At 42.0% G+C, this 25421-nt stretch overlaps 1 protein-coding gene across 9 annotated transcripts in view; it reads right to left on the minus strand.

Annotated features, from left to right (window-relative positions):
• Positions 1-25421, minus strand: part of PLXNA1 (plexin A1) — a 445618-nt gene that overhangs the window by 346164 nt on the left and 74033 nt on the right. For all 9 annotated transcript variants that reach the window (XM_042453379.1, XM_042453376.1, XM_042453378.1 and 6 more), the window contains exon 3: positions 12260-12442. In XM_042453379.1, the coding sequence (XP_042309313.1) occupies positions 12260-12442 (183 nt within the window). The remainder of the gene's footprint in view (positions 1-12259; positions 12443-25421) is intronic.

Here is a 25421-nt window from a genome sequence, read left to right on the forward strand (position 1 = left end):
GCTAATATTTCCCGGGAAAGATCAACTAGGTAAATAATGAAATAATGTGTATCAGTAAAAGTCATCAGCACTAACTGCTTGTTTCTGACTGACTACAGCTGAGTTTTTCATGGAAGAAACTCACAGGTTCTTGGAATGAAATAAAATAAAAAGTTACATCATACAGTATCATGGCATAAACTACTGCATAATGCAGACTACTTCATCAGATGCATGAAGTTTATCCAGAATTTCAGACATACATGCTATATACATGGCTGTGGGGCTAAAGAGAAGCGTAGACTGTGAAATCAGGTGGAAATTAAATGGAGAAAATATTGGAACAATTACAACATTAACAATAAAGACTCCTGTGACACCTCACTTTTTGTTGTTATAGCTGCAACAAACAGCCATTTCCTTTGGAAAGTATTAATAATGTCCGTTCACAAGAGTGTGGTTGCTGATAATGCAAAATATCTGGGCTCTAGGTAAGCCAATTAATGCATGTAGTGTAATGAGAAACCTTTATCTGTATCCAGGTCTCTGGAGCTAGGCTCTTGGTTAATTGTAATTCAGCAATATTGTTGTCTAATCTCCCTTTGCCTTTCCTTTTCTCTACAATGATAGAAATGTTCAGGGAGCATGCTTGGGTCTCAGAGCATCTTTCTTTCACTGTTAAGTTATAGATGGCTTTAGCAGAGCATTCCACTCCTTAAAAGTAGCATTTCAAGCACTCTTGGGGAACCTAAAGCGTTTTCTCACTCCTTTTCATATACTGCTATTTCTCATATCAGATTTGTGTCTGGTTTATTTTTCTGCATAGATATTGTCTTGTTTGCTGCATTGTAACTCATACTTACATTTGTCCATCACACTGAGAAAGGTGCAGTTAAACCCAACAAACTTCACTAATAGAGATATCCCTTGCTTTACAGAATTCTTTGGAATTTTAATTGCCTTTCTATGGCCTACTCACTCTCTTATCTCTTTGCTGGGTCTAGTATTAATCTTATTGGCCCAATTCCTTGTCTTTCTGTCCCCATTGATAGAAATTGGGATCCACTCTAAATGGTTCTCAGTTCTTCTGTGAATAGCACCCAAATTATTTATGCAAACCATCTTAAGAGAGATAGAAAGAAAAACAGAAACTGCAACAGATACTTAAAAATCTGGATAATCCCCGAAGAGGTGTGCATGGGTTTAATCCTCTCCCCGCAACCCAATGGCAGAAAAATCTGTCAGCGTCCCATGCCTGAGGCAGGGGCTCAAAAGGCTTCATGTTCACCCCTCTCCATCAATATTTAAGGGGCCTCTTTCTTACTTGAAAGATATGCAAGGTTAACAACAGATGGTGGCTTCCTGAGAAACCAGGCTACACATTTCAAAAGCATAAGGAAGAATCAAGCATTGGGACAGTAAACAAGGCCACACTACAGGCCACACAGAAGCCCTTCCTCAAGCTATTCTCCAACAGTCCCTAATTAATAATAGCCCTTTGTCCCCTTGCTGTGCAACAGAAGCAGCTCTGAACTTAATATTGGTGAATATCAGTGGCAATCAGGAGAAAAAAAGTGGATGGAATCTTTCTATTTTAACAGTTGTGTAAAAATTTGAATTTGAGCAAAAGCCGTTTTCAGTTTTTCACAGGGGGAAAGAAGCTGTATTCTTTGTTCTAGTAAGTTAAAACAGGCAAATATGGCGCTTTGAGAAAGAACAGATCAGTGCTCCTGGTCTGAAATAGATGTACAGACTACGAGTCAAAAAAACAGAAGCAAAGAAGAAGTGGCTTTTATGGGGCAATGCCAGCATTTCTTTCCAAAAAATCTTTATATTGGAGCCACTTTCACAATGACAAAAGTTTGCATACAATCCCATGACTCCTACAGTCTGCACATGATAATCCCATGACTACAGAAATTAAAGGCTGGGGAAATGGTGCAGGAAGAGCAGCACAACACAACAGCTACAGTTCTCTGCCTTGATCCCCAGAGTGGAGGCTGCTATGTCTATCTCTCTCATTTTCTGGCCTTGAAGAAGACATAGAGTGTCTTAGAGAAAGAGAGAGTGAGGCTATATAGAGCTATAAGAGACATTATATAGAAATGAGAGAGAGATTAGAATATGTAAGCCATGGGTGTGCCAGGGCTTCTACAGTCATGTTTTACATGCCATAGGCACCAGGCTGTTTTTTGCCTCTGGGTGTGAGAATTTCTAATAACTTCTACTCATCTACGCTAAGATTATACTAAGGAAATGGATTATATTTCACAAAATTTCATACTCCAACAATGTGTTCGTCTTAAAAATGCCACATGACTCTTCGTTATTTTATGCATAATAGGCTCAAAGATTGAAGTAGCTGCAGTGTACAGCATGACCCCCATATCTGTGGGATAAGTAACCACGATTTCACTTACCCGTGTTCAGGAAAAAAAGGTCCCTCTAGGCATGTGGAGGTCCTCTATGGTCAACATCTGGTAGAAATACAGTGTTTGCTGTTAACCATGTTTTCATTTATCCATGGTAAACATGGTAATGGATTCCCCATGGATATGCAGGTCGTATTATACTTCATTTAGTGTAGATATACATATCAAAATTCAGATCTCAGCAGTAGACTTTATTTAGACATACCTGTTTGTCCAATAAAGCAAAAAGGATGCTGAACTAGAGGGATTTTTGCCCTTTGATCTGACCCTTAAATTCTTCGTATGTTCATATATTGCCGCAAAGGTTTACCTTTAGGGTTTTTTCTCTTTAAAGTAAAAAAGGTGCACAGAAAGTGTTACTCGAGTGCATTGAGAGCATAACACTCTTTCTAATGCCAAACTCAGTAAGGCATGCTGACAGCTTTAAAGCCAAATGGAGGTCCACTGAGAAACAGGATGAAGGTGTCAGGATGCTCAGGAGTAGTTTGCAAAAGTATGTAAGATCTAACAAAAGGAGAGATGTGAGACAACAACAAAGCAGAAAGAAGCTATACATGGGTTGCGCTTCCATGAATAAAGCAATAGGGGGAGAAGCATGGGAGGAAGCACATATGTCCTAGCAAGGCTTGACCTGAACTTTGGCTGAAGCCCAGGACATAGCTAGACCTCTGCCCTCCCAAGCTAATGCCAACCCCCTAATTCTGCTCACTTCAGAGAAATCTATGCAGGCAAAATCCAGAACCCTGTTCAATAATTAACTGGAGGCCCCACTACCTTCTGGCAGCTTCTTTGCCAGTTTGCATTCCTTCAGCTCAAGGATGGCCATTTCCCACCCACCCTCATGATCTCAACAGCTGGAGTGCTGTTGTTCTTTCTCTCTATTTTCTTCCTAGGACACATGGGGATATAGAGCAGAAATGTCCCCAAAAGCCAAGTAATTGGGAGAGGGAAAAGGAAAAGCACTATGGAACTGTAGAGAAATACATCTGGTACAGGTGAATCTGGAGATCTCTCTCTCTCTCTCTCTCTCTCTCTCTCTCTCTCTCTCTCTCACACACACACACACACACACACACCATCATTTTGTTGTAGGTCCCACATATGCAGCAGGGCTTTTAAAATGAATGTCTGAGAATATGAAGAGTAACTACAAAAAATCCAAATAAAGAAATCTTGCTTATTAGGAACCTCAGGGAGAAGGTCAGTGAAGATAAAAATCTTTTACTTGCTTGTGGAAATTTCCAGTCTGTTAGTGTCATGATGTTTTAAGTGTCACTTGTCTAAAAATGGGTATGATTATACCAGCATTAAGGAAACTGAGATGTTAAAGATTCTAATGTATGCCCTGTTTGTTTCAGTTCTTGCTAGTAATAAACATATGGGAGTAATTTTCAAAAGCTCTGAAGAGCAGGAACTAGGGAGAGGGTATACTAAGACTATTTCTTCAAGTAAGACCCCTCCCCCCTTTTATACTCCAAAAAATTAGGGTCTGAAATTGCCATCTGATTACAACAACTAAGAAACCTCATCTCCCAATGAAGATACAGGAAGAGGCATGAAGGGAACAGAGAGGGAGGAAGCAGGGGGATGATGGATGAGGCAGGATGGGGAAGGGCAGGTCAGGGGCGAGGTTGCAGCTGCAACAGGTGTTGGCTTGCAGGCCATCCTCTGAGAAGCAACTGTTCAAGAGATGGCTAACAAGTCACTGCAAACGCAGCCAAACCTCCCCAGAACAATGGGGCTCTCTGTTAGCATCTGGAACCCTAGACACATGTAAGAGGGTGGGACAGCATGGAGAGAGGAGACGGCTGTCCATGGAGGATTCAAGCAATGAAAGAGGGGCCCTGATTACAGTGCAAGGACATGAGCTAAGAAAGACCATCTTCTAGAAAAGGCTTGACTTTTTTCCCCTTTGGCCTCTGATACTGCATATAACTTCGGACATTCAGGCAGGAAACAGCAGAGTCTATAACTGACAACACAGAGTGCGGGGATTGTGTACTGGTTGTAACAAAAGCACACATGGATTTGCAAACACAACAACTGTCCCAGCACATGGTGCTTCTGAAGGACAAATGAACCATGGCTTTGCTGAGCTAGAGTGTGCTGTTAAAAGACCTCTTTCAATGGAAATGTACAGCCCCTCATTAGTGAAGGGAAGGAATTTTGTTCTGCTTTTCAGCTTCACAAGTCTAGAACAATAAAAATAAAAAAGCAAAAGCAAGCATTTGAGTCAAGCTCTGGCAAGTCCCAAGTTAAATTAAGGTGTATCTCATTGACTTTTTCTAGTCCAAGAATTTCATCAAGCCATTTTGCTTATTTGATTAACCGCATTTCTATGCCATCCAATAGATGAAGTGCTATTGGTGATTCCTTCTGATACAGTGAATGGAAGATCCATAAACCACACTTCATATATTTGAATCTATAAACTGAAGCCTAATCTCCAGACCTAAAACAGAAGCTGTTGGTTTTACTTTTGAGGTCCCTTCCAGTCCTGATCACTAAAAATTTAAGGCAAAGGCATTTCTCCCAACCCCAGTACTTTGCACTACCAGAGAGGTGGGAATAAGTTTGCTATGTCACAACCCAGAGAAAATATCTCTCATGTCTTCAACAGCACTATAGTCACGATGGAGGATACAACTCAGAAGTCTTAATTCCTCCCGCTCAGAACCAGATCCTTGAACCTACTAAGGCCTGCTGTGACTTATTTAACGACTTTTTTGTGGATAAAACCTCTCGGATAAGCGAAGGTCTGAACGCCGACATTTTAGCAGAACCTAAGGTAGAGGTGTCCGGAGCCTCCGTGGACTTTATTAAACTGGATCGGTTTGAGTCGGTAAGTACCGAGGATGTGGACAAGATCCTCGGAAGTGTTCGGAAGACAACCTGCTCTCTCGATCCCTGTCCCTCGTGGTTAGCGGCCCAGGGGGGATCGGCGGTAACAACTTTGTTACGCCAGATAGTTAATACATCTTTGAGGGATGGGCAATTTCCATCACAACTGAAATTGGCCATAGTAAAACCTATTCTAAAAAAGCCCTCCCTCGACCCCCTGGTTCATAATAATTATCGGCCTGTTTCGCTGCTACCATTTTTGGGAAAGGTGATCGAGAGAGCGGTTGCAATCCAGCTTCAGGCGGTCTTGGATGAAACGGATTATCTAGACCCATTTCAAACTGGCTTCCGGGCGGGTTACGGGGTTGAGACAGCCATGGTCGCCTTGGTCAATGATCTCCGTCTGGGCATTGACAGGGGAAGCGTGTCCCTGTTGGTGCTCTTGGACATCTCAGCGGCTTTCGATACCATAGACCATGGTATCCTTCTGGGACGCCTGGCAGAGGTGGGAATCGGGGGCACTGCGCTCCAGTGGTTCCGGTCCTACCTCTCTGGGAGGTCCCAGATGGTGCAGCTGGGAGACGTGTGCTCCGACGAGCGGGCCCTTAAAACTGGGGTCCCTCAAGGGGTCATTCTGTCTCCCATGCTATTTAACATTTACATGAAACCGCTGGGAGAGATCATCCGGAGACATGGGGCGCGGGGTTATCAGTACGCTGATGACACCCAAATCATTTTCTCTATGTCTCCGACTGATGCAGTGGCTGAGGATGGCGTCTCTCCTCTCGTGGCCTGTCTGGAGTCAGTAATGGGCTGGATGAGGGAAAACCGACTCAAATTGAATCCAGAGAAAACGGAGGTACTAGTTATAGGTTCCCCTGGTCCAGGAATGGCGGTGGTTCCACCTGTCCTGAATGGGGTCACGCTCCCTGTGAAGGACTCCGTGCGCAGTCTGGGGGTGCTTCTTGACTCGTCGCTACACCTGACTGCTCAGGTGAACGCGACGGTCAAGAGCACCTGTTATCAGCTTCGGCTTATTCGCCAGCTGCGCCCATACCTGGCCCAGAGGGACCTAGAAACTGTTGTACATGCTCTGGTAACCTCGAGATTGGATTTCTGCAATGTACTCTACATGGGGCAACCCTTATATCAAACTCGGAAGCTTCAAATGGTTCAGAACATGGCAGCCCGGCTGGTCACTGGTGCTCCCAGGACCAGCCATATAACACCGGTATTGAAAGATCTCCATTGGTTGCCTATCTGCTTCCAGGCCCAATATAAGGCGTTGGTTATTACCTATAAAGCCCTAAATGGCTTGGGTCCAGGTTACCTAAAGGACCGCCTCTCCCCGTACATTCCGCCTCGCACCCTCAGGACATCTGGGCAGCAGCTACTGAAGGTGCCTGGGGCTAGATTGTCCTCCACCACAAGGAGGACATTTTCCACTGCTGCCCCAGCCCTTTGGAATACGCTGCCCACTGAGCTCCGCTCGACTACCACCCTGGCCCAATTTAGGAAGGATTTGAAGACCTTCCTGTTCCAACAGGCATTCCCTGATTAAAAATCCTGTGGGCCTCCCTCCTCTTTCGTGGCCAAGAGGAAGGGCTTTGGGGCTTTTTTGCCTGTGTTTTTTTTTAATTATTGTTTATATGTGATGTATTTTGGATTTTATTGTATGTATTGTTGTTTGAAATTTTATACTGTAAGCCGCCCTGATCGAAGGAAGGTGCGGGATATAAATAAAAACTTTATTATTATTTATTTATTATTTATTAATTCAACTCATCTAGTCACCTTAGCCTTCTTATGCAAGCAGAACCCTTCTTTTTCAGAGTTTTATTTTCCCCAGGAGAGGGACAGACCAGCCTCTATTCCCCATTTTCTGTGATGGAAAATGAAATCTAGAAAGTGAGTGTACAGCATAGGACCTCTGAAATATCTAAACCAGTCCTTCTCAACCCTTTTTACCATGGAGAAACCCTTGAAACAATTTTCAGGTCTCAGAGGATCCCTGCATAAAAATTATAGGTCTCAGAGAACACCTGCATAAAAATGTTATCCATAGCATAAAAAAAATGTGCCAGCAACTTCTAACAACATCTCATAGAACTCTAGGGTTCCAGGGAACCATGGTTGAGTAATTCTTGTCTAAACAGTTTTCCATTCCAGTATTATAAACCGAATGATTTATATATTCCAGTAGGTAGGTGGCTGTCTGAATTAATAGTTGAGGACACATGGGAAGTGTGCCATAGCCCAGCCACAGCCCTTCCTTCTGCTCTTACATTCCTTCTCAAGGACTGTGTCTGTTACATCTCTTTTAAAGAGAGTAAAGAAGAATTCCAAGTGGAAGGGAATCTTTTTCTGGCCACACACCTCCAGGCTCAGCAATTCTGCCAAACTACTTTTACATGAAAAGATTAATAACCTTGCCAGTAGACTGGAACAGTATAGACCACGCATTGTGACTATGTTGGATGGCAAAGACTATGTTACCAACCTAAATCCCCAGCTATTTCTAGTGTTCTTAGGCCAATCATTTATCAATACAGTACCTCTGTCCTGTAGAAAGTTCAGCCACTATCTTATCATCATCCTTATGCACCCTGCAGGGCTGCTATCTGTACCCAAAGAAAACGACCTAGGATGATATTAGCTCTTTTAAATTTAGCTCTCCTTATATTTAAACAGATGAAAGTTTAACAGCCCACTACGAAATACCAACACAGGATTTTAAAAGCACACCAGGCAGACCTTTAAGAAAACTTAAAATCTATTGTCAAAATGTCCTGCAATGCTTTCCAGCCTTTAAGTCTCCCGCACTTCTTGGTCTTATCTCTCTCAAATGTTCTGCCCTGTCCTCATCAATAACTGCAGTGCCTAGCAAGGCATATATCTTTGTAGCTCAATAAGCCTCCACCACCACCCCCCGCCCTTCTAAGGTGACCAGCTAAAGAGGGCAAGACAGGAGGCTGTTTTGAAGTACCGTCTTCCTGCTGCAGAGACAGCCAGAGGCAGGGTCTGATTGCACAGGGCTCCATAGGAGGATCAGGTAACTGCTGAGACAGCAACTTCTCCATCCTCTAAGCTCAGGCAGACAGCAATTGCTGGAAGAAGTCACACTCTCGATGTCACCCAGTGAGTTCCATGCACATCAGTACCTCAAGGTTAAAGCAAGACTGAACTACACACCACAATGTATATACATACTTCAGGAACCCCAGTACTGCTTGCTGTGGCTAAAAGAAATTACTCACATTGCTACTTACTGCCACAGACATTTGCCAAAGTATCAGTACTTTTTCATTATTTCAGACAGAATGCATGTAATTGATAGAGTCGCAAAATGAACTGAAATTAGTTTCAGACTTAACTAACCCTCTATTTAAATTCTCTGCCACCTTGCCACCCTGGAGCTGTTTCCTGGACCAGGAAGAGATTTCCAGGCTTATCTGTTAGACCTCTTCTTCATCAGCCTTTTCAGGAAGTCAATCAAACTGACAAAGAGAAGTGACAAGGCAAAATGTAGGAAGTATATATGGGAGAAGGAAAGTACCACCTCAGGGAGAAATTTGCCAGACAAAAAGCAATCATCAGCAATCATCAGGGATAAATAACTGGATGCATCACACACATTTTCAATGGTTTCATCAATCCCCCTCCTACATTTCCTTTACACACTCACACATGCAGAACTGCACCAGCAGAGAACACTTTAAAACGTGCAGTTTTGGAACTTAAGAGGAAGAAGGAACAACAGAAACAAGACATCAGCAATTTCAAACCACCTATCGATCAGAAAGGGATGACAATCTGCCAGTGTCTTTTGCCAACCCTCACCATCACCAGCAGGACCAAACTCCTGACAAGGAATCTCTCACAACCCATTTGGACTACAGGGCACCGGCCATTCTGGTGCCTCTCTTGATTAAAGAGAAGACAAGAGGTATCAAAAAGAAGAAGAAAAAAAATAACCAAAATGAATGAGAACTCTTACTGCTATACTAAAGCAAACAACGGCATAGGAGTTTCAGCAGAACAGCTGAAAGTCTTGGTTACTGGCTCAAGAATTGCTAGAAGTGTAAACCAAGTCTTATCTCTCTCTGATATTTCAGCTTCCATGCATACCTCAGCACAGAAAACCACAAAGTCCCATGACTTTAAAAGATCTTTTAATTTTCTTTGTCCTTCTAAGCTGCTAGGAGACTAACTATATGTTTTGCTCCTTCTGTGCTGAAATACGTCACAGCAGCCCACCCCAACCCATACATTTGCAGTAGCAAAATAATAATTGTTGTTGTCTCATTTTTTACCTAAATGACTTCCTAGCCAGAGATTACCACCAGTGAGTGGTATGTGATTCACGAAGCATTTGTGAGATCCACAAACTGAACTCATTGAAGGCAATCAAGGGGATTATGCCTGGCACAACAGGTGTTCTGAATTACTCCTACTCATTGCTGGTCTGAGTTAGGCCTTGTTGTGAGCAATGGAACACTTTGGCTATTTAAATGAAGGATCTGGTGCATCTTTGAAGGATGACTGCCAACTATGAGACTAGATTTAAAGCCATCCCCTGGTGTGTGTTACATGTTAACAGCTACAACACTATTTTAGGGTTTCACAGTTTTTTTCTAGCACTGAGCTGACAACACTAGAGAGAGAAAAAAATCCTCTGACATCAAATCTGTTTGGCCCTCCTAATAAACAAAGCAGCTCTTCTAGCTTACAACAGTCTACTTTGTCCGAACTACATCTCCTAAAATGACCTTCAGTTTGGCTTCTAGCCAGTCATTTCAATTTAGATCCACTCATCTAGAAATCAACATCTTGCTTACTCTGAGTCTGCAGGGGCTAGAGGTTTCCCTCTGCTAGAAAAACACCAAGCAGAAACTGATGATTCCAATGAGAGACAGAGCAAATTCAGTGTATGGATTGTTCCATCACTCTGTACACTGGGACAAAAAGGGATAATCTGTTCCAGTGGCAAAGGAATAGAGAGGCATGGATACCAAGTTATCTTTTTGGCTATGTCTCTGACAGCAAAGCGACCTTGTGCAACTGACTAGTTCATCTTCTTCTTTTATACAATGGGAAGAATGTCACTAATGCCCCCTGAAGCAATAGAATGGTGAAAAAAAATGCAATTCCTCTATAATTTTGATGCTCATGTGTAAGGGCTTGGTGTTTATGCAGCCAAAAGGCACCATCCATTGACAAGGAAGAGCTAATAGCAGAAGAGGCTGCAAAGGTACAAAAACCTAGTGAAACTCCCCCCCGAGGGGGGGGCAGAGGGAGACTCCAAAACCAACCCATTGTGGGAAGAGATGGGGGGAAAGAGTGGAAAGAAGAATGGAATGGAGTTTCTGGAAGAGAGTGACTGGCAGGTACATCCAACAGTGTACTCTTTCAGTGCAGGCCTTAGTTGTGAACACATTTTTTTCATACTGCCCTGATTGTATCATCTCTTCAGCAACAGAACACAGCACCCGTCCCACACCCAAGACACAGGCAAAGGGCCATGTCACTAACTTCACATATTACTTATTAAACACATATACCTAAAAATGTAAAGTACAAGTGCAGCAAGCACATGTATACAAACACTTATCACAAAAGTGCAAAACATCAGGAGTAGGAACCAGCTGTTGAGTGCAGGTTTGCAGCACGGAGGTCTTTAAAATTATCTTGCAGGCTTGAAGGGCTTTTGCTGACTCCCAGAAATGGACAACTTAATTCAGGCTCCATTTTGTATAAGGATCCCCAGCTTCCCAAGTGACTAATGTATCCAATACAAATGCATACACTAAGCTGCTGAATGCCTTCCCCTTTGCATTCATATTCACAGGGAGCTACACTGATTTCTGTACAGTACTAGAAAATACTTGTAATCTTGCAAAATTAGAAGCTAAGCTCAGGGAAGAAAAAGGAAAAGATCAAAGGCAAAGGACGCTCAAAACTTCAAGCCATTCCTTAGTCTGGCTCCCAGTATCAACGTGTCTTGGCTTGAGAGGAGCCCCCTACTAGATGTTCTACTAGAGCCCTAAAGACAATTTTGCCTGGTTGAAGATGCAGTTACTGCCGGCTGTGTTTACACAGGGAATATCCAGCTGTAATTATAGGAATGATGTTATGATAACAGGAAATCCATGCCCTGTGGAGATATTGAGGGAAAGGCATATAGTTATTTGCTAATTACCAACAACAAGGAGCTTTTGTGTAGCTGGGGAAGGATGAGTTCCCTGCACTTTGTGGACTTTGGCCCACAGATGGTTTAAATCATTTGCATCTGAGTATTCTGTATCCTCCAAGACAGATCCTTGTTTATGCTCAGTTATCAGAGTTCTCTGGTTCCTGCTGAAAGAGCAGAGCCATCATCCTTAGGGAAATGTGTCTGCTTTGTGTAACAGAGGCAAGCATATGCAACAACACTGCAGATATGAACAACAACAAAAAATAGCAAAGGAACTCCATGGAAAAGGCAGCCAGAGTAGGAATGATGGTCAATATAACCTAAAAGACAGACAAGGATTTATCTAAAGCCAGGAAGGCTTGCTCCGTGCAGAACTTATGAAACAGACTAGATGAGTCTGCTATTTGCCATTTAACCTAAAAAACTTTCTAAATAGCTCCCATCATGAAGAAAAACAATCTGGTTTTAACAAAATCATATAAGGTACAGAGAAAGGTCTCTGCTTGTAATACTTAACTGTATTTTAAAATACTGCTGACTTTGGAGAGATTACGTGATGAGTAGTTCTTCTGGTGAAAGTAAACTCAGATTGAAAGGATACTAGAAAAGTAAGTAACAGTTGTTCAAGGTCCATTCCCCTCATACAGAAATAGATTCAAAAGTCATAAAGCAACTATGTGCAAGGAAATAGCTGCCCTTATCGTTCTAATCATTCTCACATTTGGCTTGAACAACAAGAAATGATGTTTTGCCTCCTTAAGACACAAGTAAAGGATGCCTACAAATCCACAGCAATAATTCCAGAGCTCCTTACCTTTTTTATTCTGCCACTACGTGTGCCAGCGAAAACCACAGTGTGCCCACGGTAATCATAAGCAGCCACAGATGTCATGCCATCTTCTTTGTCCACAAAGAGTGGCATTCCTTCAATGGTGACTGTCCCACCCAATGGCTGATTAAAATCCTGTCCACAGAAATTGTCATCGATTTGCAACGGCTATAGGAGAGGAAGTAAAAGAGAAAAAGCAAAGAGTGGTTAGCTCTTCTGACAATATTTCATAACACTATTGTGTATTAATAATTGTTAATGAGAACAATTCTCCAAGGCTATCATAATCAGGAAAATTGAGTACATGTGGGCAGTTTGGGGGGACTACTAAGTGCTTTCAGAAGAGTGGGAAAAGGATGGGAGTCAATTGCTAAGTACAGAAATTATTAAAGTAAAGGAAACCAAGTTTCTTGTCTCTTTCTTTCTTTCTTTCTTTCTTTCTCTCTTTCTATTTATCTACAGTAAAAAATCAAAAGCAGAGAGTGCTAAATTGCTGCTGGGATGCATCTACAAAGGGAAAGCTCACGAATCACAACAGAAGAGCACACATATGTATTATAATTTACTGCATACTAACCTCTACCCTAAAACAAAGTGGTAAGTTGTTTGATTTTTACTGCATGCATGCCACAGAAACATGTCATAGGAAACTAAAGCTGGCTTTGGATGCTAGCTGTGTCTTTGATATCTTGAAAGGCACAAATGGGTACAGGTTACATTTGAATGTGTTCAACTTTCTTTCAGGAAGAGCTTCACAATAGGGATTCATTTTTTTTTCATGGGATCATATTCTCACACATAGTTTTCAACGTACTTATTTTGGCCCAATTAAGAACCTGAGTACCTGTGTAGACATAATGTTCTCATATTCAATAAAAACATGGTTTACTGGAGTACTGTATAAACTAGAGGTGTAACTGCATAAATTCTTCTCACTCTTTCTTTCCTGTATCCAGCTACTGGTGGCGCAGTGGTTAAATGCCTGTACTGCAGCCATTCACTCAAAACCACAAGGTTGGGGGTTCAAGACCAGCAAAAGGGCCCAAGCTCGACTCAGGCTTGCATCCTTCCGAGGTTGCTAAAATGAGTGCCCAGACGGTTTTGGACAAATTAGCTTACTTGCTAATTAGCTTACTTGCTGTTCACCATTATGATCTTTGGAATAGTGGTATATAAATAAAACAAATTAAATTATTATTAAAAATATCCTCACTTCCAAGCCATCTGGACAAAACTAATTCGATGTGAGATTTCTTGCAACACAGGCTAATTTTACCAAACAAGTTTACTTTTATATATTTCACTGCCATCTCCATCAAATTATAGGCAGCTTTTAGTGGGTCAAATGACCCACTAACAGATTAGTCGTGAAAGCAACTATTCTGCTCCTTTATCTCCTTTCTTGGCTTAGGCTGCATTAATATTCCTAGGGAGCTCATACTTTCTGCTTTCAACAGGCGACTTTTCAGAAAATGGAATAACTGCTACTTGCCCTAATTTTTTGTTCTTTACATTCTTTGTTCAGTTAATGGCTCTAAGAGACTGTTGACCCACATACTTACCAATCTTGCCAATTTGCCAAAAAGGATCAAACTACAGAAGAAAAAGCAGAACTAATCAAACCCTGGTTAAAAGTTAGCCTTTAAACCACAATTTTCTGATTCAGAGGTCAAAGGAAAGTGTGGTTGAATAAACCAGGACAATTCACTGAAGTTGGGCATGCAAGAAGCAGGAAGAAAGAAACAGAGAGCATGTGGGCACACAGCCTGTTTGCATTCCAAAGAAGTATGAGAAACATTAGTATAGATTGCAGTAAATCTGTTATGTAATTATTTTTATCCAGGGACCTTATCACATGGGGGGGGGGTTTGCAGCTCAGATCCGCAGTCACTCCTGTTCTAGCAATGCAAAGAATGATGTTTTTTCACACCAGATCCAGAGTCACTCCTGTCTAAGATGTGAATTAAGGTTAAAACGTGATGTTTTACCACACCTGGCTGCCTTTCTGTTGCCCTTCCGAACTGAGGGGGAAACAAAGTCAGTTTTATTCCAAGCAAGTCACGTGATCCGGATTCAAGCAAAGGGGAGTGAGTGCACATTGTATTACCACACCGGAGGGTTCAACGATTTGAATCAGCACCCATGCACATGCTCAGTGGGGCTCTGGACGCTGTCCTCCTTCCCTGCCCCCTCCTTAGCTGTCATCCTTCATGGGGTTAAGAAGCAGTGAGGGGTTGATGGGATAGGTCACTGGGGGTCCCTGGGGCCAGGATCGGGATGCAGGAGAAGGCAGGGAATGATGGGATAGCTTGCTGGGGGTCCCTGGGGCCAGGATCAGGATGCAGAAGGCAGGGGATGATGGGAATGATGGGATGGGTTGCACGGTGGAAGAGGGGGTGAGATGGCATGAAGGAGGAGGAGGGGGATGATGGAGCAGGACGCAGGTGGGCCAAGGGGGGTGACATCGGAGTGGTTTTCCACACCAGACCAATTCGCAGTGCAATCGAAGGAAACCGGGAAGCAAATTCTGTGAAGATGTTACCCATGCTGGTTTCATATAAATTTTGGAATCCATGATAACCCTTGGATGACCCCTGGCCAGACTCCAAGCCTGTCCTCCACTATGGGCAAGGCGATAAGTCATGTACACCTCTCCTAAAGGAGTTCTCACATTAACATCTCAGAAGGGCTGGGAAGTCGCATGAAGGGATTATCGTCAGCCAGAGAGAGCAAATGTTTGCCTTTCCTGGAGCAATCACCCCCCTCCTCAAATCTGTTGTCCAAACAACTTAAGTCATAGATATTATCAGACCCAGACATCCAGGTGAAAGAAAGCAATTAAACACCTTTGTTTCAATCACCAAAACTCTCTGCCCTCAGGCCAGATTTGGCCCATAAAAGGTCCCCACTTTTGCTGCTCAGTGCGCCATTTGCAAGGTCTACTTACTCCACGTCAGTCAGACCTCTGTTCTGGTAGCCGGCACTTCTGCTCAAACCCACGCTGCGGAGCAGACTTGTCTCACTGTCCACCACTCCATTCGCTTCCCGGAGGGAATCTACATTCTGGTAAGCATCACCCTTAGTAACGCCTGAAATCTGTTCCAATTTTCCAACCCTAATTTTCCTGAGTCCTGAGTGTATGTGTGAGTGTATGCACAACGCATGTGTTTTTCCCCTATTTCAATAAAGTAGACATCTAGTTATTAATATCCGTCTCAGCTTTATTTATTGGGATCCCCTGGTCTGCTCCGTATACACATAGGGAGACGATCTCGGAGGGCTCTTGTACCCAGCCCCCTCTTGCAATATTTGGACTAATAACAACATAATAAAATTCCCCTACGGACCCTTGGCTACAAAGCCACTTTTTTTCTGGTTTTACCAAAATGAGAGGTCACTTTGGAATCACTGTGGAAGCACCTGCCAAGGAGCTCCCATAAAAAAGAATGGAGAACTTTCTTATATTTAGTTACTGCTGCAAGACTTGTGATAGCACAAAATTGGAAGAGCAGTAACCCACTACAAATAGAAGAATGGATGATAAAGACACAAGAAATGAAGGAAATGGACAGATTGACAAAATTGCTAAATAATAGATCTGAATTAGAATTAAATGATGAGTGGTTACCAATAGCACAGACATGGGAAAGGTATTTGATATAAAGAAAGATATTTTGATATAAATTTGATGTATGTGAAATGAGGTAAAAATGTGTGTACATTTTTTTCTTTTTATTCAGAAACAGTTGTTTTTGTTAAATTGATTATAATCAAGTATAAAAAACTGAGAATGTAAACAAGACTAAGATGTGAAATGAGCAACTCAAAATAAAAAATAAATTAAAAAAAAAAAAAGAATGGTGTCTGATAACACATTCACGTTACGACGTGAATGCACATCGTTGGCAGTGCAGTCACATCGGAACTGAGCCAGAAAATCTCCAAAAAGCTCCCTGTGATATACTCCCAGGTGGCTTGAGATATAGATGGCACTGGCCTGCAAACAGGACAATTTAAATACAAGACTTTAGCTTGCTCTTTAAGCAGAACAGATTCATTTTGCTGTTTTTCCTGTGACTACCATAATCACCATTTGAGGATCCATTGTGCTGTGTATGAAAAATAAATAAGAAAGGCTTACAGTTTGACAACCTATGACCCAAGGAGTGAGGGCAAGTTAAAAAGGAAAATATCCAAATTCAGAGTATGTTCATGATCAGGTTGCAGTGAACAGTCAGTGAAGGAGTCTACTGTTGGACATAGGGGGCCAGCAGTGGATGGATTTAGCAAGGATGTGTGCATTTGTGTGTGAGAGGGCAGGAAAAATCTTGCAATGACAGCTGTTTGGTGCTTAAACTCACATCCATTAAAAGTATGCAGAGAAGGGAATACACTATTGTAAAGAGGCATAGTCCTACTAAGAATGTGCCTGTCCTTTTAAAGTGGCCAAGATACTGTGACCAGCAGCTGGTCCAACAGCAGCTAGGACTCTCTGCATACTTTTATTTAAAGCAGCACCACTTGAGAAATTCTTCTTGTTGACTTTTATCAGCGATTGAAGGATTCATTGTACAGTTCTTAACATCTGTGCTACAAGGCCCAAGGGGAATGGCACTATATAATTCCACACCTGTGCACTTTCCAATCCTCCCCCAGGTCATACCTAAATAGGGAATGTTGGAGCTCCTCAAGCTGTAAGAGGAATGTGCTCACAAGCTACACGCACACAAACTACAGAAACTGCCCATACACATTCCTCCCTGCAGTTTCAAATGGATACCACATTTCCCACATCCTGTCCTAAGCTGCTGGGCCTTGTGTCTGTACAGATGTTAAACAGCTCCTACATTCTGCCCCAGAGACACACACAATTCAACAGGAGATGAAGTGAATCTCATTCATAGGACTGGTTAGCGGTGTTAAAGAGAGGAGGAGGAGAGAGAAAAGCTTGCAGATCTGTTTCAGAGCCTTCATTTTTGGAAAGCCACATCTCAAATGGATAGGGAGTCAGTAAAACTTGTCAGACTTATCCATCCATTCCTTTCACACTATCAACAAGCGGGTAAACATATAATGACCTATGTATTACCTAGCTTTACCAATAAAAGTGAGTTCAGAAACACATGGGACAAGATGAGTTAATAATTTCACACCAGCTCCAAGTGCCAAAAATACTGGAGAAGGACCTATAGACAATTTTAAAACAGATTCTGATTCATCTGGAGACCTTCCTAGAATGAACTAATTTTATTTCATCTGGAAATGTCTTTACATACTTAAACAGATCTGCCAAGGGACTATTATTTGCACTGTAAACAACATTCCTGCAGGGACACATCATATCTTAGGGTGTTTCCAAAGACTACTTCCCACAGTAATTGCCTCAGGGAAAAAAAAGAAAGTGAAATAAGACTGTATGCTATTTATTTGTTTGTAAAAATTATTCTCTCTGTTTCTGGAGAAGCACACAAAACAGCTCATATAAAAATTCAAAAGCAATCAGTTTCCACATGGAACCAATTTCTATAAAGCCAATAAAGAGTAATACAAACAAAAAGTATCGGATTACTCAAAATGTCTTTCCCCGCAAAGAAGCAAGGCAAAAAAATAAAATTAGAAGCTAGGCCAACGGCCTACTGGAACACAATTATTTTCACTTGGTGCTGAAAAGACATCAGGAATTGTCTTCTGATGCAACAAGTGCCAAAGCCTAGTTGTTGTTGCTGTGTACCTTCAAGTTGTTTCTGACTTCCAAAAAATCTAAGGTGAACCTATTGTGCAGTTTTCTTCACAAGATTTGTTCAGAGAGGGTTTGCCCTTGCCTTTTTCTGAAGCTGGAGCATGTGACTTGCCCAAAGTAATCCTGTGGGTTTCCATGGCTAAATGGGAATTTGAACCCTAGTCTCAAACCACTACACAACAGAAAAGGGAAACATGTTCCTGTTATGCAAGGGGATAGCATTGAGACAAGGGCCTCCACCACTGATCTAGGTAGATGGGCACATGAAAGGAGGCAGTGCTTAAAGTGTCCCAGTTCCAGGCTGTTTATGGATTTTTGAGATAATAAACACCACTTTGAACTTGCCCTAAAAATGACAGCCTGCAAGCACACCCATTAAAAGAGAGTAAGTACAACAGCCACCTTACTAGTGCAGTTACACTTAACACCAGGTAAGTTTCCAAATGGTTGCATATAAATCATATTACTGAAATTCAACATGGATGAAATTGAGTGATGTGAAACCACAGCCAGTTCTATGAACTCTAGAAATAGGAACACTTAAAACACCAGGCTGATCTGTTGAAAGTAGCTGAAATGCTCTTCTCCCTCCGTCCCAAATGCCCTGGTCCCCCTGGAAGGAGGAAAGAAGAGACAACATCTGCTGGACTTAATCCTCCCCCACATTGCCATCCCCTTTCCTTGCATGTTGTGTTCTTAGATTATCAGCCTGAGGGCAAGGAACTGTTTTTTCTTGTTCTTTTTCTTGTAAAGCACCATGTACAGTGATAGTGCTATATAAATAAATCATCATCATCATTAGGGCAAAACAATGCCAGAAACAGGTGTTATCTTAAAATCCAGAAGTAAATCTGGATCCAGGAGCACATCCACATTGTAAACTTGAACTTTTTTTATTTGTCAAAAAGAGGATGGAACCCCATTGAGAATGAGAACACTGCTATCTTGTGTGGACTTTAGTTTGTTAGCATATACCCAGTTTGCTGGTGATCTCAGAAAGACTACAACTGAAAACATTCATGGTCTTCCCAGTGTGAGATAGAAAACACAGAGTGAGAAGCAATGACATCTAAGTCTCATTTTCAGGATGATGGGCAATCCCCCCAAAAGGGTTCATGTAAACATTAAAAAGCACAGATAACAAAATATAACCTTGCAGGACACTATAGTCCAAGATGTCAAGCAGAAGTCTACAGTAGCACCTTCAGATATCTGCCTCTAAGAAGGGCAGGAACCACCATATACAGTACAGTGCACCCTCCCACTTATGTGGGGATCCGTTCTGGATCCCTCCGTGTAAGGGGAATTCCGCGTGTGCTGAGCCCCATTGGAAGTAATGGGGCCCACACCCACTGTGTACAGCAGCACAGTGGCACACACGTGCCATGGGCACAGCCCCATCAGTTCTTCCGGGATGCACGACAGTCTCTTCCAGCGTGGCTTTCAGCATATGCTGAAAGCCGCATTTGGTGCACACACATAAAACACGGGTGTGCTGTACTTGTGAGCTCCATTCTAGCCAGGCAACCCAAAACAGTACCAGAAACAGTAGGATATCATCCACCAATCCAGTCCAACTCATAGAGTAAAACATCCATCAAAGCCATTTGGGTGCCAAAACCAAGGCAGAAAACTTACTAAGATAGAACTAAAATATAATCTGGGAATTATACAATGAGTCACCCTCACTCACACAAGTACTTTGCTCAGGAGTACATTGGAGACTGGCAAATAATTATCCAACACTGTTCCCTCCCCACATCTCAATAATGGTTTTATTGCTTCCTCTAAACTAGCTAATGTTTTCCCTGTCTCAAACAGCATTTTCTACTTCTCTCCCCCCCCCCTTCATTCCACTCAGAGAGGCTTCCCCATCCCTACCCCACTTTTATCAGCTGGCAAAGGAAAATGCTGAGTGACAGGCAAATGACCTCTCACATCCAGAACCTAAACAAAGTAAAAGATGGCACAAATGGCGGCATCACAGTTTCTGTGACATATACACAGACTCTGTTGACTGTCCCTTTCAAAATAGCCACAAACATCATGGAGACAGTCATGGCAGAAGTAGCAATGAAAACAGAGTCTTGCTTGCTCTGCCAGTATCAGACAACAACCTTGTTGGTTAAACATCCTCTTGCAAGTACAGAGCCAAGCCAAAGCTTTTCAAAAAGGAGAAAGAAAGTAAAAAGAACTAAAGTAATGGCCAAATGCCACTGTGTCTCAGCCAGAGCTTTCCATTGCCAAAGCACAGAGTAATTCTCCTGAGGCCCCCTTGAGTCAAGATCTGCCACTCTGAGGACATAGCAGGAGACGAACTGCCCTGATAGGGCTCAGTAGCTGAAAGGCTTCAATTGTGGCAAGATACAATTTGAGTGAAGGCCTTTACTACACCCAGACATTGAGCAAGTGCTTCCATGTCAAGAGTAAGGTTGCCAGGTTTAGTATGGGACAGGGCTCCCAAAGAGTTAAAATTCATGGATCAGGGAGATTAATGTAAAGTTCCACAGTCTTTTATCATCTCCCCACACATGCACACAAACATGGCCATTTACACCCAATGGAAAGTGGGAAGTGGTCGTGAAGCATCCAGTTATGTAGCTATAGCTGTGCCCAGCACAGAACTACATACTCTATTCCCAGATCTATTAACTATTAAAGTTAACATATCCATCCTGGCAACCCTAGTCAAAACTGAGGACATTTACAGAATCTTAGTGATGTGCAGACTTTCCATCTAGAATCATAAAGGGCTGATCCACCAATGCAGAAGAGAAACAATAGTCCCATCCCTGTAAAAATGTAACTATGGCTTGCCATAATACATCATGAAGAGGTTCTGTCCCTTGAACTCAATATCTCCCCACAAAATTGATGAGCACTAAAATAATAAAGTGCCTCTTCAAAGAACTAATAATTAGTTTACAGAATTCACAGCCACAAAAAGTGTTAGCAGGCACTAGCTTAGATGGCTTTTTAAAGTGTAAAACTAATGAATGGAAGCTAAGTTAATTAGCACCTAATCAATCTGTTAGGTGCTAATAGGTGATTATGGCTGTATGATTATGACTACATATACCAGGTGTGGAAATCATGTGGCCCTTCAGGTATTGTGGGACTGCAGTTCTAAGCACTCCTTATCACTGGCTCTGGTTCCTAGGGTTCCAGGGATTTGTAGTTCAACAACATCTGGAGGGTTCTATGAGTCCCACTCCAGTATATGTAGTACCAGGGTTCAGAATATGCCACTAGATATGTCTGCTATTAAATTTACAGCAGTGGTCCCCAAACTGTGCTCTTTAAGGGATTTTGGGCATCACCTCCCAGAATCCCAGACTATTGGCCAACATGGGTGAGGCTTCTGGGAGCTGAAGTCCAAAATCTCTTAAAGGGCACACTTTGGGAACAAGTGATTTAGAGTAACACTTTTCATTTAGAGTAATTAAATTTAGAATAAAGAGAGGGCCAGTGCCCTGTTAGTAAGCTTCTTAAAGACATCTAGCTGGTCACTGTGGATAGCAGGAGGCAGGATTAAATGATCAATTTGTGGTCTGATCCAACAAGGTTTCTTTTACATCCTTGAGGAACTAACAGCTCCTTTGAATGCATCAAACAGAAACTGTCTGAGGGTGTACACTACTCCTTCATGCAAGCTGGAGACCCTGATAAAGTCTATGTGTAGTCTATCACCGCATCATGAATCCAGCTAGCATATTGAGAATCTCAGCATCCACGAAGTTTCTAGCCCTTAAACCAGGCTTAAAAGGGAAGACCCTCTAGATTTCCAACAGAGAGACAGAACAAGAACAGGTTAGGTTTAGAAGAGTATGACATGTCAAAGAAAAAAAAATCCAGAAAAATCTGTATTTTCAATGGAATTAATGTATGACACAGAATACAGTTTTCTATGCTCAAGATGTGATTTACTTTTGTGCAATTTCTGATACATCAAAATTCAATTTCAATATGCACAATCTTCAAAATAATGTGACCTTATTTCTGGGAAAACTGATTTTGTAAGTACAGACTTAACAATTGTTTGTGCTGTTCACTAAGAAACTGGGTAGTGGTAAACTGGAATTCCAGCCTTAAAATTCCAGTCTCACCCCTGATGAGCTTTGCAATAGCTAGTCACAAACAATTAGTTCGTTATATGTTTTTTGTAATAAGTAATTTCTATTACTTATCTTCACTTCTTTTGTGGTAACTTGCTGCTTGTAACATTATAACGTCTAGCCCCATTAAATGATGGAGGAATGTGACTTATTGATTGAAGTGCTGGCTTATACCAGATGTGGGCAAAGTGTGGCCCACAGTCCAAATGCAGCCCCCGGGGCCATTTTGTGAAGCTAGGGACTGATTGATTGATTGATTGATTGATTGATTGCTCCAGACAGCCCCAAAATGCATCCTAGGGAGTCAGAAGGGAATTTCTACTACATTTGGAAGCCCCCTGGGTCCACAGCGACCAAAAACAATATTTGTAAAAACTTTCCAAAGCAATGTTTTTGCCTCAAAATGCTCAAAATCATCCACTGAGGACATAGCGTGCGTTTCCATCACATTTTGCCCAGGAGAGTTCTTTTTTGAAACCCCAAACATGGTGAAAATCCTCCCTAGATGCATTTGGGGACTTTTGGGGGGCAAAAGCAGGTGTGGCCCACCAAAGCAGGCCTCCTAGTGGAATAATGTGGTCACCAAGTCTTACACAGTTGCCCACCCATGGCTTTTATGGTGCAGTTTGCTCTACTGTGAATTTTGAAGTGATGACAAAGTGAGAGTGTGTTTTATATAATACCTAAATAACATATAGCACTGAAACTACATTTTGTTTTAAGTAATTAAAACAAAGCACTGTTTTGGTTACTTTTGAGGAATAGGAAAACAGAGACATTTTAAAAATTTGAGATTTTTTAATGGCAATGAACTATTTAACAGTGTTGGAATTATAACTGTAGCTATCTTTTGCCAGGTAACTTTTTAAACTCCGCTTGCTTCCTTCTTGTTATTTGGATATCAGCCTAAAGCAACTGTTTTCACAGATATTTGAACAAAGGAAACAAAGTCTAAGTCAGGGGTAGGCAACCTTTTTGAGCCGAGGGCCGGGTTGCTGTCCCTCAGACAACTGGGGGGCCGAAGCCAAAAAATTAATAATTAATTTTTTTTTAAAAAAATAAATATATATATATATATATATAAACCAGGACAAATGTAGGACAAAATACATTTTTTAAAAAAAATGGAGGACACGTGAAAAAAATTGCTGATTTTTTAAAAAATGTTAATATAAATGCATGTTTCTGAGGCTTCTATAGACAATTGCCCCCCAAAGGCCCTGACGGCAATCGGCGGCAGGACCAGGCTGGGGCCGGTCCCAAGGCCTTGCTGGGCCGCATCCGGCCCGCGGGCCGCAGGTTGCCTATCCCTGGTCTAAGTGGACCAAGCAGCCCAAACTCACTGCTTTTAGGTCAAAGTACAAATATGTTTGGGGAAGGAGTGGATGTTCTCAATCTCCAAAACTGAAGTCTTGCAACATTTTTATTTTTTAAGAGGAAAGCCAACCCAGAGCAGATTAGGGTCTGGAGAACTTCTTCCTTATTCTTCCTGGTTGGCTTTTCCTTACACACCATCCAGCGGTTCCTCTCTCTGTAAGAGAACGTGACTGATCTGGTGAAATACCCCAGCTTGAGTCCAAAAATGCTCTGAATACCCCATCTCCCACATTTCATGACACCGCAAGGGAAGCGAGAGAAAGCACCACAAACTGTCTATGCATAACATGCTGTGTGCATTCTCCCTAAAGCCTCTGAGGCAGAACTGGTGCTTGGTACTAAGAGAGTATGACAGGGAGATGTGCAGAAAACACCACAAGGAAAGAGGGAGGGCTAGGTCAGGAACGAGAAATGCCTTGAACCGTGAAATCTGTTCCTATCTTCCACCTCAGCAGGAAAGGAGCTGTTGCCATGACAACATCTGGTCCAGCAATCTCTGACCATGAACTTCAGGGTCCAAGGGATGCAAAGAAAACAGAGAGGGAGAATGGAGAGAGAAATAACTGAAGAACTTCAATGTTGTAACCAGCAGTGTATGAGCTCAGATACCCACAAGGTCTTTTGGCGGGGCAAGGGCCAGGAGGCACGCATCCAAACGCCTCATCTGCTAATTCTAACAAGATACAGTACTCTGGTAACCAAAGAGCAACAGTTTCCAGCAACCTACAGCAGCAGGCCACACACCCTAAACAGACAAAGCTAAAATAAAATCACTCTCGAAAGAGGGCTGTGAGTTTCACATAGGGGCTAACCAAGTTTCCAGGGGACAGAGCTGAATCCACAAGGTACGTCCCATTGGAAACTTGGGGGGGGGAGGTGTTGTGTGTATTTAATGGTATCATGTATTTAATGGTATTTTGTATTTGAAGAAAGCAGCCTCAGCAAAGAGGTGAAACTCTAACTAGTTATCACATCTAATAACACCTAGAAAAATATGTATTTGCATGCATACCCATTTATGTGTTTTTTTTTAAAAAAACTCTTTAGAATGATTAATTTGTTTGCTTTGAGAAATAACAATAAAATTTAATGTGGACTAAAATTCACCATCCGCACTCCATTGTCAGCTTTTAGTACCAGCCTTTCCCCTGTCCCGCATCTTTCACATGTTCACTCTGCCAATATTCCACAGCATCAATGTGGTCAAGCCCAATCCATATTGCATAGGCCAAAACCTACACAGACCTCTAAGTTGAGGCTATTTATCCACTTGCTCTCCAGGTTCAATTGGCCACAATCCTGTGTATACTTTCTAGATAGTAAGTCCATCAAACTTGTTGGGAACTGTCTCTGAGTAAAACAAAAACAAAAACAAAAACAAAAACAAAAACAAAAACAAAAAAAAACAGAAGACTGGAATCCATTATGGATCCAGAAATTTAGGATCCCTGATGTAAGGATCTGATCAGTTAAGGTCCTGCTATGAAATGCTATTGCCGACTTTCCCTTACAGTGTTATGCTAAGTTTTTATTACTGGATATGGTATTGTTATTAAGATTGTTGTTCATTATTATGGTGATGTTCAAGAAATGTCATCTGATATTCATAGAACACAATACAGTTTATATATATACGCAGGGAGAGAGGGAGAGAGAGAGCACTCACTAGTGCCAAGGTCAGTGTTGCAAGAAGGAATGGCAGTGGTTGGAAAAAAGAGGGTGCGAGCGGGCAAGAATAGATGAATGAATACTTTGAGAAATGGGCAAATGAAAGAAAAGCCTTCAGAACCCTTGAAGGGTGTATTGCTTTCTATATGCCTGCAATGGGCATAGTTCTGATAGTTCTGTATGTAGAAGTCAAGCTGCTAACTTTGTTTTGGGTGCTGAATAAAAGTTTTGCTGCTAACTCACAGAA

This window comes from Sceloporus undulatus, chromosome 2 (assembly GCF_019175285.1).
Source record: "Sceloporus undulatus isolate JIND9_A2432 ecotype Alabama chromosome 2, SceUnd_v1.1, whole genome shotgun sequence".
In the NCBI taxonomy this organism is placed as follows: Eukaryota; Metazoa; Chordata; class Lepidosauria; order Squamata; family Phrynosomatidae; genus Sceloporus; species Sceloporus undulatus.